Source organism: Nicotiana tabacum, chromosome 19 (genome assembly GCF_000715075.1).
Source record: "Nicotiana tabacum cultivar K326 chromosome 19, ASM71507v2, whole genome shotgun sequence".
Taxonomy (NCBI): domain Eukaryota; kingdom Viridiplantae; phylum Streptophyta; class Magnoliopsida; order Solanales; family Solanaceae; genus Nicotiana; species Nicotiana tabacum.
Window position 1 is genome coordinate 69,760,852 of NC_134098.1, and position 10,416 is coordinate 69,771,267.

The window sequence follows — 10,416 nt, forward strand, 5'->3', positions numbered from 1 at the left end:
AATGTTTATTTCATTCTTATGTTATGCTTTACATATAAGGATACCAGTATGAGTATGTATAGGATATTCCAGAAAAGATTTAGACTTTAAAAGTCACAAGAAGAAGTTTTAGAAAGAAAAGATTTTTGAGAGTATCCTCTATTCTGAGAAGGGGTCATCGTCCAGGCCGGGGGTCCTGACCAAGGCGTTGACTTTCTGAAACTATTTGTGCCAAAGTAGGGAGCACACGAGCCGAGGGTATCGTTGCTGAGAATTTACTTAGCCAGGCTAAGGTATGATACATGAGCGCTGAGAATCATGAAGCGAGTGACATCTCGTGGATTGGGCCTATTCGATCAGGTTGGGATCGAACCCGTGCCAATCACACGGTGACTAAGACAAAAATAAGTCAGGATAGTTGGAACTCCCGAAGTATAAAGTGAAGTATTTTTTTTTATAAGAAATAAAAATAAATGAATTTCTTTTAGAATATTCATAAACTACCACTATGCAATTATTTTAGAATTTTTCTTAGAACCTTTTTTTTTCATGCATTCAGAATCTTTATTTGTAATGTATATTTTATTAAAGTTTCGTCCCCTGTCGTCGAGACTCACTGAGTACAATGGATGGTACTGACGTTCTCTTTTGGGAACCTACGTTGATCTGCAGTACAACGTAGGAACCGGTTTTGCAGGCGAGCAGGCTAATTAGGACTTCTCTCTCTTCCAGTGCTACTGGTGAGCTCCGCTTTTGTTCGTGGAGTATTCCTTTGAGTCATCTTTATTTAGTTATTTCTTTGTTTACTTGGAGAACTAGCTAGGCAATCTCATATCCTGAGCAGTGCGTCAGTTTATTAGTAGAGGCTTCATAGACACAGTCGGGGGGTTAAGATTCAGATGTATTGATAATAACTTTGCAATATTTCAGTAGTCACTACGAATAAAGTTTTAGAGTTGGTTTATTTTAGATATTTAAATTAATTAAAAGTATTTGGTTAAAGCATTGCCTTGTTGCATATAAAGTTTGAAGTTATAATAGATTTGATAAGCGCAGATAGTTCGCTTGGTCAAGTTTAGTGATCGGGTGCCGGTCATGGCTTGTTCAGAAAATCGGTCGTGACAAACTTGGTATCAGAGCATGAGGTTTATGTAGTCATAGAGGTCTATGAAGACGTGTCAGTAGAGTTTTGGGGCCTAAGCCTTCACGACTTTAAAACGCGTCACTAGGGTCTAAGATTTATTAACTTATATACCCAACATGCCTCTTGTGTTTTGCCCGTGTGGAACTCTGTCTAAAGTTTGGGGTATTACATTGGATCTTATTGTAAAAATTATTATTTATCAATATGAAGATTTGAATATCTTAATTCAAAGTTCTAAAATATTTCTATTGTTAAAATTTAGATAGTCTTTCTTTCCATTTTTATAAGGATAAATAAGATGGTAAATTCACAACTAAAAACGTTTTTGGGACCCAAATACTTAGCGGGCCTAAAGCAAAAGCTTTACTAGCTTCCCTTGACCCACCCTTGTGTCAATGCATAATCTCATATTGACAGTGTTTCACGCAACAATTGTGCCCTGATCCCCGCAGACGAAAGGTGCAGACTCTATCAATCATGGCTGGACTACCAGGCATCACGGTACGAAAACATGGAGAAAACATGATCCTAAATGCAATTAGCTATGCCAGAGCAGCTTCCCGATTGACATCATTTGACGAGTCACCCATAGGCTCCACAACATGTTCTGCCTCCAGGTCCTTCCTTGCATGGTGTGAGATATGAAGGTTCGCAAGGGAGTCACTCATCGCATCAGTAGTTTCCTGCCCTCCTGCTACTACAGCGTCCACTGCACTATGACTGGTGGATGTTTCAGTCGGTACCTCAGCAAAATTCAGCTCTAGCTTCTTCAGCTCATCTTCAATATCTTCATCATCAATTTCTGCAACTGCTACATTTGATCCTGAGGAGGAGCCAGAAAACTAGCAGTTTTAGAACAGAAACAATGCCAGCTAACTCATTACTCATCAGAATTAATCAGATTGAGCAGATATGTTCAAATTGTTCGGTTTATCAGTTGATGGGTGAAATATCTTCACACTCAAAGGTCATATTAAGCGATGCCCTGACACCAAATTGAGATAATATACATTAACCTGATAAGGTTCATTATTGTCCATCAGTTTTAGAACTGGGAGAGATATTTCGACAAACAGGCTCAATCCATTTGGTTATGGTTTTTCCAGTGAATAGTATATAAGAATTTTCACTACCATGCTTACCGATCGAGTTAAAACTATCAACACTTTCTCTTGAATTTTAATACTGGTAAGAATGTGACTCGAATTTTGGGGTGTAAAACTACCTAGAATTTCATCAATCTGCTTCTGGGATTCAACACACTCATTCAGCTCCTGTAGACACAGCTCAACTTCATCATAATTGATCCCATTTTCCTTAATAGCCTGTGTGCCAATTCGAATGGCTTCAGAAACCTGCCATTAATCAGGGTTAAGTTTAGAGTTGTCAAATCAGTTCAAAAAGGACTAATAAGGTCATCTGCAACTGGTCAGTTTAGGATTAGAACAAGCACAGTTTCACATGATATAATATCCAGGGACTACTGAGAAGATCATTCAACCTCCTTTGAGGCTTCTGCATCAGAAATAATTGCAAGGACTTCCTCCACTCGGTTTAAAAGCGCTGTACATTTTTCTCTACTCAGAGAAGCCAGCTTCATTTCCCTTGAACACCTTAGAGCCACCTGTTTGTTCCCAAGCTTTAGAGAAGCTAAAGCAGATTCTCTAGACCTGCGCATAGAACAAGCATCATATTATTGTGGTTAACTTTGAGGAACAGTGCTACCTTTATGAGCCCTGAATAGAGCTATTAAGTCTGAACTTCACAATAAGATTACGTCAAACGATTTTGAGCATGCTAGCCCTCTTCTGGCTGCAGGAAAGCACTTTCCAATATTCCTTCTTGATTTTCTTTTTGTTGGATGAAGCACTTATTTTTGCAGTTTTACACGACAGATGCATTTATTGTTGGAATCTCTTCTCAGTTCGTATGAGCATTTAATAATGGAGGATGATAGTCCTTACCTTTTCCAGCGTTGATCTATCACATTAAGCTGATGCTCAAGTTTTTCTACCGTCCCAATCAAATGCAGCACATCAAAATCTAGACTTGTTGTGCCAGAAAGTGCTCGTGCTGAAAGAGAGACTTTCACCCCCTGTATGGAAAAACTACATCCGTCCATATTACTAGCAGTGTTCAAGGATTGGCGAGCCAAGCTTCCAATGGTTTAACAAACAAAAGCAGTAAATATGGCAGTATTAAGAGGTAGTCAAGATCTAGAGTTTTAGGTTCCAATCATAAAGGAGAAACAGCAGAAACCAATTATTATGGAATGGAAATCAATAAAGATTGTAGGGCATCCATATGACGATGTTCTTGATTGCTACAGGTAAGGCGAGCCCGGTAAAATAGTATAGTGAACTATTGCTTCAATACAATACTACTAACTCGTTCATCGCACTATTTTTGGACTAGTAAGTTTAATGTTTTAATACATAGGGATGTTTTTTTGTTAAATGGTATACTACAGGGATTAAGTAAAATTTGGGCCCAGACAACAGTGATGTTTTTTGCCAAAAACTCAAAAGAATGCTGCTTGTTCTCATCACAAAAATAAAAGAAAAAGAAAGAAAATAAGTTTCGCCATTTCCACCCCATTCTCGTTCTTGGTATAGCTTTCATAGTAATACTATTTGAAAAGAGAAAGGTGAAAGGAGGAAAAGTAAACGAGAAGAGGTAAGGGTTATTTCCCTTGCTATACATGAAAGTAAAATGAGAGATGTTAAAACAGAGGGGTAGCATACAACTATAAAATGGAGAGAAAAACAGGTCTCTTTTATTTCTCTTTCAATTATACCAAATAGCTGGCCATAAATGATGACTAATACTTGAAAGGGAAGCGATGAATTTCTTTTTCATCCACCCTTTCCTCTTTCTTTGTGGAACCAAACATAGTATTGATAAATGAAATGCAAATGGAGAACAGCATTCCTACTAACATTACCTCCATTAAATCCTTCTTGTTTGTTACAAGGTACTTTGCTTTCCCGCATTCAGACAAGTGATTCAAGACTGCATGAGCTTCCTTGAATCCGCCAGAAAGTTCCTCGAACTTTCTCCATGTAATTACACATGAAGCTGTCCAGTGGCTTTTGGATAATGCTTGGACCACTTGAAGAGCCTTTTCCTAGTTGTTTGTTTTGGGGGGGGTGGGGCGGGGGGATTGAAAGATTAGAACATTCAATGAACCATTAAGGAAACTACAGTGAAATGATTACTAGAAGTGGGTGAGAACCATGAGGTCTTAGGTTCAAATCCCAGCGGAGGCAAATACTAGGTGATTTCTTCCCATCTATCCAAGCCTTGGTGGATAGAGTTACCTGGTACCTGTTGCTGGTGGGAGGTGACAGGTATCCCGTGGAATTAGTCGAGGTGCGCGCAAGCTGACCCGGACACCACGGTTATCAAAAAAAAAAAAAAGAGGGAAGTACAGGAAATAAAGCCAAGAAACAAATTAAAGAAAACCATGGGAAAGGAGGAGCCAAAAAAAAAAACGAACAGTAACCAATGAAAGCACAAAAAAAGCAAGAACAAAGACAACATCTAACATCATGTAGTATAGGAAATAGCCATAGACTGACAAACGCAATGCTTGAGATAAGGCCATTCATATTTCCACTGGCCTATTTTTTACCGTTCTAGTTTTACTCAGGCTTTCTGAAAGCCAGGGATCAGCTTTATCTTAATAATTTATGACATCCCCTTCAAGTCTAGTACATAATGATGTATAATATCAATGATTGGTTTGAGAACAAGAAAACAATTACCTTCAGTAATACAGGAATGATGTAATAGTCTTCGGCAAGCTTTTCTTGAGTAGGTGGTCTCAACAGACCTCCCAAATTTACTACTTTCTGCAAAATTTGGGAAACCCAGCCACTAGCTGGATCAGTGACTCCCACATTCTGCAATAGTTCACCAGCGGTATACATTTCAAGCTGCATGTAATGAACAGGATTGTCATGCTGCTGGCTGATGCAATTTGTGGACATACGCATGGGGCAGGAAAGAATTTCAGTTCCAGCGTAAATCTCTAAATTTCTCATTTAAAATTGATAACACTGTTCAACTAATTGAATTTTAAGATCATTTGCTTACAGTCTATTTTGATGATTAATAAGACAGTTCAAATAAAATAATCTTTATATTTGCTGCAAAAGAGATTGTATCAGAAAGAACAAAAGGCGCGTTAAAAGTTAAAACCCACGTACAGCAGAGTTCACTAAAATGGGGAAAAAAAGAGGGGACCAGATAGACTAATGAAAACCACCAAATCTTATATCCACAAATGATCTCTTCTATCCTTGCAACAAACTAATCTTTTAGAACAATTCATTCTGTTCATCTAGCTTGTCGTGAATTCCATTCCTCCATCAAACTTCATAAACAAGCCGGGACAAGCCTCGTTTCTTGGTTTTGTTTTTTGTAGTGTCAAAGCTACTTTTCTGTTCTTTCTTGCTCTCCCTATGTTAACCTTCTTATCAGCTCTTTCAAATTTGCATTTTAGTGAGTTTGCCTAAGTTTGATATTGGTGCATAGCTGATTGATTGATATAATCTCCCTACGTTCTTGAACACCAATCAGCAAAATAAATAATCTTTTGTTGCTGACTTCCTTCGACATGTGCGCATGTCTTTAAGTCAATCCATAACCCTTCATGTCTTTAATTTCCACAAAATTACATTTTCCCACAATATAAATTTTTTTTAAATTTTTTTTTTGAGAAAGCAATATAAGATGTTCCATTAAGGATTTTGCCCAATTTCCCTTCTTTTTTTTTCTATTTCAAATCAAAGACAGAATCACGCCCAATAATCAAAGCTGGTGGGTGATAAATTTCAGTATGACCTTCTTTCGAGATATTCTAAGATCTCATTCACTTTTTCCATGTTAGAGGAATCTTCACCGTTTCCAATTGTGACTCCACATCCTTCTTATCAGGCGGAGCTTTCCATAGTTTGAACATATACTCAGGTCCCCAAAAATAAGTTTGCCATCATTCATTGCTCTATAGCAAAGCCTTCCTCTTCTAGCATCAGCGCTGAAGCTAATATTCTCTACTATCACCAAATAGTTTCCCCCAACTTCCTTCCATCCTCAGTAACAATTCACCAGGATCCTAATACCGCAGCTTTTAGCCTCTCTATTTCTGAACAATGGTGCCCCGACAAGGTTGTGCGTACTTTAGTTGTCCTACCAGGTATCTGCATATCCACCAATACATGTACTGATTACTTCTATCTGCCCATGTTTGAGCAAATGGAAAGAAACCTTTTTTATAACACTACTGGTTCGAACCCTAGTCTTCCATAAGTATCATACTCTCTATTGTTTCACTAATGCAGATATGACCATCTTGTTGCAAATTCAACTTATTAGAATTTTACCGGAGAGACTATTCTTCTGCATCTTCAGGTTGGGTTTCTTCTATTTTTTATTTCCAATTACGGATCACCCACCCAATCTAGTTCCTCTCTCAGTTATCTGATCTTTGCTTATGGATATCTCTCTTGACTTAGGATAGAATAAATGTTTTCTTCCATGCAAAGCACTCGTTTTATCTTTTTACCTTTATTGTTAAACACTAACATACTAACATTTTTTTATCAAGAAATACTAACATGCTGAAAACAACACACAATTGAGGCACCCAAGGCTATGGCATAATGGTCAATGAAGTGGGAGCAAACCTTGCAGTGGTGGAGCCAAAGTTTTCATTGAAGGGATTCAACTTTTGTAAAAATAGGCTACATCAAGCTTCTGTTTCAATTCAAGGGGATTCAACCCTTGTATTTATCATGCATTTTATTATTTTTGGATAAAAATACATGTATAACAAGTATAATGTTTTAGCAAGAGGGGTATCATTTGAACCCCCTTGCTTCAAGGTAGCTACGCCGCGTTTCTCATCTGCCTAAGCCCTGGTGGGTAGAGTTACAGGTACCCAGTGGAATAGGCGAGACGAGGTCAAGTTAGCCCAGATGCCACCATTATTAAAGAAAATACATGCAATTGAGACTCAAACTAGAGGATATCAACTACAAGTTCAACCACTAGGATCCCCACCATCCGCTACTACCTTATGCTCCTTTCGTCCATCCCCAACCAAAAATCTCAAAATAACTTAGAAAAAGATTTTCTTATAGAATACATTTTCTAAGTTACCAAAACACATTGAAATTTATGACCATACGTAGATTACAATGTGAGACATACCAATACTTGTTCGAGGCACAAAGGGACGAGGCCTCCTCGGTCGAACCAAATCTTCACCTTCCATTCAGAACACAAAAATAGCCAATTTGTCATGTTATGGACCATTATCAGAGTCACAAAACAAAAACAAAAAAATTATGAAATGACAGGAGAAGTAAAAGGAGAGAAACCTGAGAAGGGCGAATAATGAAGATGTGAAGATGTCGAGCAACTTTGAGAATCAAATCCCTCCAGAAAAGATAAAGGGGCTCCCAATCACTCCTCTGACCGCTGAATGCTTTGTACCTCGCAATCAACTTCACTTCATCGTCCCAATCAAGAACTTCTTTCCTCAAATATTCAATCAGGCTCGACTCCTCTTCTCCTTTAACAGTCCCCATTTGCTGGCTTTTGCCCATTAACTCTAAACCCTCTGAGAACGACAGACCTCTAAATCCCTCTTATGAAAACTGGGAACAGAAAAGCTTCAAATTTGTTTCATATAACTCTATTTGAAATTGCTAAATTTTCGAAATGGTTACACTTTTTGGTTTATTAGATCAAACTAGTGTATTGCGCAGACAATTTGATAGAATACTAATTTTATAAAATTATGATGTGATATATCATATTGTTGTAATAAATTATTTGTTTTATTTTTTAATGTAGCCTGCAGAAATACAATAAAATTGATGCACATCATATACTAATTAAACTAGCATGTACTTAGTACTATATATTTACTAGTGTGACTTTTTATTAACTTGTCAATTGACATAATATTTTGACATTACTTTTCTTTTAATATAACATGAATATACATTTTCACTTTGGGAATATTCTTTTTTTTAAAACTTGTGTTATACTGATCAAAAAATTTCAATTTTCTAAATTTATCAATAATTTTTTTGAGTGTTACTTAATTATATTTTAAGTTTTAATTAATTAAAAGTATAAATATCCTAAAATTATCTTTATCCCCATCTTTCCGTACATTCTTTTTTACTCTAATATTTGATTAGTTTTCTCATTTTATATTTTACTGAAATTTTAAATAATATAATATATTTTTTACTAAATTATAATTTTGAATTCATCACAAGTATAAAGAGATAAGTCTTTTATTATTTTTATAAAAAAATCTACCAATACCAATATTGTTAATAATTCTTTCTTTTTTTAGTGTTCTTCCTTTATAATTCTTTGTTTATTATGATTTCAATTATGTGTATATGTATGACTTTTGTTATCATAGTTCTAAGGCAAAATACATAAATACTCTATTAAACTTGTCCAAAAAATATATTTAAACACTTAAACTAAACGGGTATTCTTTTAACCTCCCTCCCCTCCCCCCTCCCCCCTCCCCCAAACGTATTTGGAGTGAATTATTTTTTTCCCTGAAATACTAATACCAGTTCTCACAATATGAGGTGTTTTACACACGCGCCCCACGTCAAAACCATGTCAGCGCCACGTCAGAAATCTTTTTTCTTTGGTAAACTTTCCTCTTTTTCTTTTTCTTTTTCTTTTTCTTTTTTCTTACTCATAATTTTACACTAATAATCCTAATTAACCATTAAAATGCTTCAATAATAATACCAAGTGCAATGCTTGATTTAACCATCTCTCTTCAATCAAATGAGTAAGAATTTAGATATAACAAAATCCTAATTTATTTTTATTTCTTCAACAAATTAATCACAATGCCTACAGATGCCTACAGGTGGATTTGTACACCAAAACCCACAGCATTCCACACCGGGAAAGTGCTGTGAATTGGGCAGGTGCCACTGCGGTCGAAGGAGACTGAAGGCTTAAAACTTTATTTTGGGGTAAATTGACAATCTTCCTGAGTTGAGTGTAATAATGTTAAATCATAAATGATATACTACTTTACGACAATCTTGTTGAAAAAATGAAGCAAATCATATGTTGCAAATAGAAATCATTTTTCCTCAATTTGCTTTGTTAATTTGATAAATCAAATTCTGAATTCTTGAAGATTAGTTCCCATATTTGTCTTTCAGATTAGTAGATCTGGATATTAATTCAAAAAATTTTGTTAAACTTATTAAAGAAAAGAAGAAGAAAAAAAGAAGAAGAAAGTAAAGGAACTGAGATCTGAAGAAGAGAGGGGGAGAAGGAGAAAGAAGGGGGTGGTTCAAGAGATCTAAAGAATAGAAAAGAAAGGGCCCACCTTTTACGCGCTTAATTATTTTTTTCTTTTTATGTTTTTGCCACATCAGCTATTTGGGTGGAATAAAATTTGTGTTTAGGGGGTAAAACATCACCAGTGTTCAAACATATTTTCTAGACAAGTTTAATAGGATCTTTATGTATATTATTTTCTTTCTACATTATATGGAATAAAGTTTTAATTTTATACATTTTTTACTTCGTCCAAAATATATGTTCTTTTATTATTTTGTATAATGTATCAATATTTTTAGGATTTGTTTTCTACGTTATATGAAATCTACAATTAGACTTTTCTTCTATTTTATTTTCAATATAAAGTTTTGAATTTTATATTTTTTACTATGTTGCTTGTAAGTGTTTCAAATTCAAATTAGACTTTTCTTGTATGTTTAAATTCTAATTCAAAAAGAGTAACTAGTTATTAACAACACATAATGCATAATTTAATGTTTTAAAATTTAAATTAAAAAAAAAACTAATTATTGTCTAACCTAACTAAGTTTGTCCTAAAATTGCATAGTGGCTTTTATTATGCTGCCACTTGACTTAATATGGTGTCGTTGCCTCTCCTTTTATTATATATAAATAATATAATATATAATACATAGATACCTCCTTTAATATAACATAGATAATATATATTTCTTACTTCGTCCAAAATATATGTTTTTCATTATTTTGTATAAAATGTATCAATATTTTTATTATCTTCTTTCTATATTTTATGAAATAAGCAATTAGACTTTTCTTCTATTTATTCAATATAAATTTTTAATTTTTACATTTTTTACTTCGTCCAATATATATATTCATTCATTATTTTGTATAATGTAACAATATTTTTAGAATATTTTCTCTACATTATATGGAATCCGCAATTAGACTTTTCTTCTATT

At 34.9% G+C, this 10,416-nt stretch overlaps 1 protein-coding gene across 1 annotated transcript; it reads right to left on the minus strand.

The window, feature by feature from the left end:
* Positions 1 to 1,365: 1,365 nt before the first annotated feature.
* Positions 1,366 to 7,870, minus strand: LOC107776483 (uncharacterized). Its single transcript, XM_075237925.1, has 8 exons — positions 7,510 to 7,870; positions 7,340 to 7,396; positions 4,891 to 5,061; positions 4,068 to 4,250; positions 3,088 to 3,218; positions 2,625 to 2,793; positions 2,349 to 2,478; positions 1,366 to 1,946 (listed from the first exon to the last, which is right to left on the minus strand). Exons 1-8 carry the CDS (start codon positions 7,735 to 7,737, stop codon positions 1,666 to 1,668), a joined length of 1,350 nt encoding a protein of 449 aa, XP_075094026.1. The 5' UTR covers positions 7,738 to 7,870; the 3' UTR covers positions 1,366 to 1,665.
* Between the last annotated feature and the right edge of the window lie 2,546 nt (positions 7,871 to 10,416).